General features: G+C 46.7%; 1 protein-coding gene across 1 annotated transcript; it reads left to right on the top strand.

Annotated features, from left to right (window-relative positions):
* The first annotated feature begins 1,306 nt into the window (after positions 1 to 1,306).
* On the top strand, positions 1,307 to 3,918 carry RTP3 (receptor transporter protein 3). Its single transcript, XM_005900904.2, has 2 exons — positions 1,307 to 1,461; positions 3,183 to 3,918. The coding sequence occupies exons 1-2, from the start codon at positions 1,307 to 1,309 to the stop codon at positions 3,916 to 3,918; spliced, it is 891 nt and encodes a 296-aa protein (XP_005900966.1).
* Positions 3,919 to 5,441: the final 1,523 nt, after the last annotated feature.

The raw sequence follows: 5,441 nt of genomic DNA, 5'->3' as shown, positions 1-5,441 counted from the left end.
TAAAAGGAGAAAGAGATAAGGAAAGAATTTTGCAGTTAAGAAAATAGAGGAGAGAAAAGAGGCTGATATTCTTTGGTTTACGCAGAAAGCCAATAAAGCCCCAGCACGGGACTTGCTCTGTTCACGTAGGCCGCAGGCACCCTCTCGAATAGCTGAAGGTGCCCCACCTTAGGCACCTTCTCGAGTGGACCTTAGAAGCCCAGGCAGGAAAGTGAATGCAGAGGGCCCCTGCGCTCCAGGGAATCAGCCTGAAAAGGAAAAGGAAAAAGAAATAACACGGGGAGACCAAGCCTGATGAGCATGGCCCACACTTTATTTTCCAAAGTAGTTTTTATACCTTAAGTTGTGCATAGAGGATAATGGGAGGGGGGTTAGAGTCATGCAAGGTCAGCAGTCCTTGATCCTTATTGAAGCCAGGCTTTCTTTCTGCAAGCTTATCATATGTAAAAGCTTTAGGTGATTTACATCATCTACTGGCCAGGAGGCCTGTTAACATTTTATGACCCTTTCTTCAGAAAACTTATTTTTCTCTAAAGGTGATTATTCTAAAGTCAGGCACCACCCTCTGAAAGCATTAGGTAAAGTTGCATTCCTATAGGGCAAAAGTGTGGTGGGCTATAACAAGAAAAGAATTAACTCAAGCATCCAAGGTTACAAACATTAAAGCTACTACTTACATTTCTATATACCAACTATATTAATCAATACACTCCCAGGGACACAGTAGGTAAGGGATATGGAAACTTGGCAGCAAGCATTAGCTCAACAAAGAAATCCTCTACTAGTTCTATTCTAACAATTTTAACTCTCTGAGAAGCTCTGCATTGTTAGACTATCTTAAGCTTCCCGTGCCTCTCGAGGTTGGGAGGCTGTGAACAATCACATGTGTAGCTGCAGGAATCTGAACAAACCTGTCAGGCAAGCTAGAAAGTCATCAGAATTGAACTGAATTGAATTGAATTGAATTGAAACACTCCTATTATGAAACAGTGAATTGAAACACTCCTATTATGCCCAGGAGACTTATTAACTAGAATTTTAAGTTGATTTTCTTACAGAGAAAGGTGGTCGGGGATAGCCCTCTGTTAATGTCAGAAGAGTTGGTGAAAGTTGTGAAATAGTAAAACAGACAGATTTTGGTTTTGGGGTAGATGCTCAGGCAGGTCCAGGGGGCCTCTCAAGCCCCGACTTGCCTTGCCCGTCAGGGCTCTCCCACATGACCTTGTCATGGGTGGGAACTCCCATGCTGGCTCCCGGCAGGAGACACTGCCACACCCAGCTCACTGCGATGGCAGAGATGGCAGAGATGGATCTGGACATGAAGGTGTGGAAGCGAGTGTTCCAGGAATTAATTCAGGAGGTGAAGCCATGTCACACATGGCAACTCACACTGGACAAAAGCCTTCTTCCTAACATCCTGAAGCCAGGGTGGGCACAATACCAGCAGCGGACCTTCGCCCGGTGAGTAGGGAGTGCGATGGAAATATTCCAGAAAATTCTTGCTCATTTCTTCTTACTTCATACACTCATTACTTTTCTTCTGCTCGTGCTTGTAAATTGGAGATTACAGGAAGGTGCCCATCATCCAAGATGCTTTAGCTTCATTAAAATTTTTTTCCTTATTACACTGAACCGCAAAATGAAAGCAAGACTGAGCTAATGCCCAGAGAGAGAAAAAACAAGCTGTGAGTGGTGAGAAGCAGTGAGGAAAAGAGAAGGGGAGGAAGGGAGGCTATTGCGCTCAGCCACACGAGAGCTGGATGAGCAAGGCTCAGGGCACATGTTCCCTGCTTTGGGGACACCTGGGATCCAACACAGAGTCTGTGGGGGAGAGGCCCTGTGTGCTAAGACCCCCTCAGAGAAGGGGCGGAGGGCGGTGAGGAGCTGAGCAACACACAGCAAACCTTGGCCCTCTCTACTCCGAGCTGATGGAGTCTTTTTATTTTTATTTTTTAAAACTCAGTTTTATCTATTTATTTATTTTTGCCTGTGCCGGGTCTTCACTGCTCTTGTACTGGCTTCTCACCGCAGAGGGTTCTCTTGTTGCAGAGCACAGGCTGTAGGCACACGGGCTTCAGTAGTTGCAGCACATGGACTCAGTAGTTGTGGCGCACAGGCTTTAGATACTCTGAGGCATGTGGGATCTTCCCCAACCAGGGACTGAACCCATGACCCCTGCACTGGCAGGCAGATTCCTATCCACTGCAACACTGCAGAAGTCTGATGGAGTCTTTTAAAAATAGGACCTTCTGAGGTCATTCAAAGTCTAGCCCTCTCTTTTCCAGTTGGGAGAGTGGAACCTCAAGGGTTGGGGGTGGGGGCCTGGGGCCCCATCCCAGAACTGGGGCCGTGCTCAATCCCTTTTCTGGGAGAGGGTCCAGGCAGAGGAAGCAGAGCTCTTCTCTCCTGGTGGTGTATGTTTTCCTGGGCCAGGAGCATCAGAGCAGAGTCTCAGCTCACTGCTTACAGTCTGGAGGCTGGAAGTCCAAGATCAAGGTGCCAGCTACTCTTCTGGGCCACAGGCTTCTTGTTGTGTCCTTACGTGGCAGAAGGAGCTGAGTTGCTCTGCCGGCTTGCTTCTGTAGGAGCACTAATCTGAGTCCCCAGGGCTCTGCCCTCACATCCTAATCACCTCCTAAAGGCTCCACTTTCTAACACCATCACCTTGGGTGTTAGGATCCCAACGTGGAAATTTGGGGGGTACACAAACATTCAGACTGCAGCATTTATCCACACCCACTTGTATCTATTTGTGGATTTCAGTTCAGGGTTCTTGGGGCTCTTGTACATATAGCCTCTGATCCACTTACATCTACATGTGAGGAAGCCTTGGTTTGGGGTCAAGAGACTGGAGCTCCAGTCCTGGCTCTTCCACTTGCTGGGTCTCCAGGCATGACATGTTTCCAGGGTGTGCCTCATCTCTAAAATGATTACACTGGACTTGGAATTTTCCCAAAGTCCCTTCCAGCTCCAAGGGTTTGTGATTTGCTGTTTTCATGGCAGACATACCCGTGGGTCACACTGTGTGTCGGTGGCATGATGGAGACAGGAACATGGGGCTCAGGATTTCTTCCCACTAATCCACGACCCCCATCAAATCACGTCTCTGTGTGTCCTTCCCACACAGCCCACAACTTGGTCATATTGAGCCAAGTTATGGGTCTTGTCTTCTGTCTCCATAGGTTCCAGTGTTCCTTGTGCTCTCGAAACTGGGCCTCTGCCCAAGTTCAGGTCCTTTTCCACATGCGCTGGAGTGAGGGGGAATCCAGGGGGCAGGTGAAGATGAGAGTCTTTGCCCAGAAGTGTCAGAAGTGCTCCCAGCCTTCGTTTGAGGTTCCCGAGTTCACAGAAGAGAACATCTCAAGGATCCTGAACAACGTGGTGTTGCAAATTCTGAAGAAATGCTATAGAGAAGGAATTAAGTTTGTGAAGAGTCCTATGATTAAGGCCATTGCTCTCAAAGGGCCACATAACAGTGACAACTGCGAGGCATGTCTGCAGGGTGTTTGTGTCCAGAATGACATAGGTCTGGCCGTGCAGTCACCAGTAGCCCTGTCCTTTCCCACAGTAAGCTCGCCCACCCCTGGGATCACTGCTGAAATGCCTTCTCCCACGAGTGGAAGCACCAGAGGGGAAGCAGTGACGAAAAAGAAGGTATTACCCAGATCGTGGTTTCCTGAGCCCACACCAGCTGAGAGCCTCCCTACTTCGTGGAGCCCAAGAACGAACACCAGCTTCCAGAGGGAGAGAAGAGACCAGGATTCCTCCTGCGATCAGAGCTTCTATTCCCACCCAGCCCAGCATCCCAGGAGCACAGGCATTGGTTGCTGCTGTTTCATCCTCACTTTAATTGTAATTATAATCATCATCGTAGCTGTAATTGTGGTAGCAGTCACTATCAGAGCCTCGAAAGCTTGATCGGTGAGTTTATAAAATCAGACACACAGTCATCTACTGTATAATCCCACTGACGCAAAATATTCAGATTAGGTAAATCTAGAGACCGGAAGTAGATTTAGGGATGCCAATCAAAGCACAGGGAAAGGAGAAATGGTGGACAACTATATAATCTGTACGGTGTTTTGGGGGAGTGACAAAAATATTTTAGAGGTGATGGCTGCACAACACTGTGAATGCACCAAATGCCACTGCTGTGTTCACTTAAAAATGGCTAATTTAACGTAAAGCTCACCTCAATGAAAAACAAACAAAAACACTGTAATTTCATTCATTCTCTGCAGAACTGAGACTGAGGCGTTTATGGCTCATGGAACCATTTGGAAATCTCATGCAACCCGGGGGCCCTCTCACCAGAATACTTTGCACAGACCTTCTGTTGTCAGTCTGTGGAGGTGTTTGCTCTTCAAAGCATTTGCCTGAAAATCCAGGTTCTAGGTCACAGGTCTCCACTGAGGAACTAACACACAGCTGAGGGGTGAGGCAGGAAGCTCCGCCAAGGTGGGCAGTTATCCTGCCAAGGTCCATTTAACTTATTCTTTGTACTTTACTATTTCTTGTCACATGTTTTGCAATGTATGTTATTAGCAGAATGGGATAATGATGTGATAAATAAATACACACCCATTTGGTGTGTGTGTTCAGTTTCTCATTGACAGGGTTGCACAACCAAAATCATCAGGGTGGTTGGTGGTGGGGGAACCCTGCTCTGAAGGACCAAGGGTGAAAGCCTGAGTGTGGAGTCTCAGCTAGATTCTGAAATCCAGTTGTTTTTGTACAAGTTTGCTGTTCTGATTAATGAGAACTATTTTAAGACTCATTCTCACATCTTCTTTTAAACGTAGAAATAGGAATCCTCCCATTTACGTGGCTAAAATGAAAGCAAAAGTCATTTACAGCAAATGCTTCTTTTCCCTTACCCTCGTCCCCTTCTCCATCCGTCTGCCCCCTCATCAGTGTCAGCGGTTCCCACAAGCACAGGGGTGGTCTGGTCCAACCTGGCCTGCAGGCTGCTCCCTCTGGGGCAATCTCTACAACTACATCACTTTGCAAAACTGAACCTTTGTAGCCATTAAGCAACAACTCCCCCTTTCTCCTTCCCCCTAGGCCCTGCTAAGCAACATTCTTCTGTCCGTTTCTTTAAATTTGACTTTAGATATCTCATATGTGTGGAATTATGTAGTGTTTGTCTTCTTGTAACTGGTTCATTTCACTTAGCATAATACCCTCAAGGTTCACCCATGTTGTAGTATGTGACAGGATTTCACTTCCTTTCTGGGGCTGAATAATATTCCAGTCTATGTATGCACCATATTTTGTTTATCCAGTCATCTGTTGATAGACACTTGGGTTGCTTCCATCTCTTGGATGCTGGAACTAGTGCTTCTGTGAACTTGGTGCACAAATATCTCTTGAGACTCTGCTTACAACTCTTTTGGATATATACTCAGAAGTGGAACTGCAAGATCATATGATAATTCTAT

This window comes from Bos mutus, chromosome 22, assembly GCF_027580195.1.
Source record: "Bos mutus isolate GX-2022 chromosome 22, NWIPB_WYAK_1.1, whole genome shotgun sequence".
In the NCBI taxonomy this organism is placed as follows: domain Eukaryota; kingdom Metazoa; phylum Chordata; class Mammalia; order Artiodactyla; family Bovidae; genus Bos; species Bos mutus.
Note: the sequence above shows the minus strand (reverse complement) of the source record. Positions and strands in the feature narration are given on the sequence as shown.

What these genes read in the sequence shown, in the direction of transcription:
- RTP3 (XM_005900904.2), top strand. Translation starts at nt 1,307, where the DNA reads ATGGATCTGGACATGAAGGTGTGGAAGCGAGTGTTCCAGGAATTAATT. An exon ending in CAGCAGCGGACCTTCGCCCG is followed by an intron (nt 1,462 to 3,182) that starts GTGAGTAGGGAG and finishes CTGTCTCCATAG; the next exon opens with GTTCCAGTGTTCCTTGTGCT.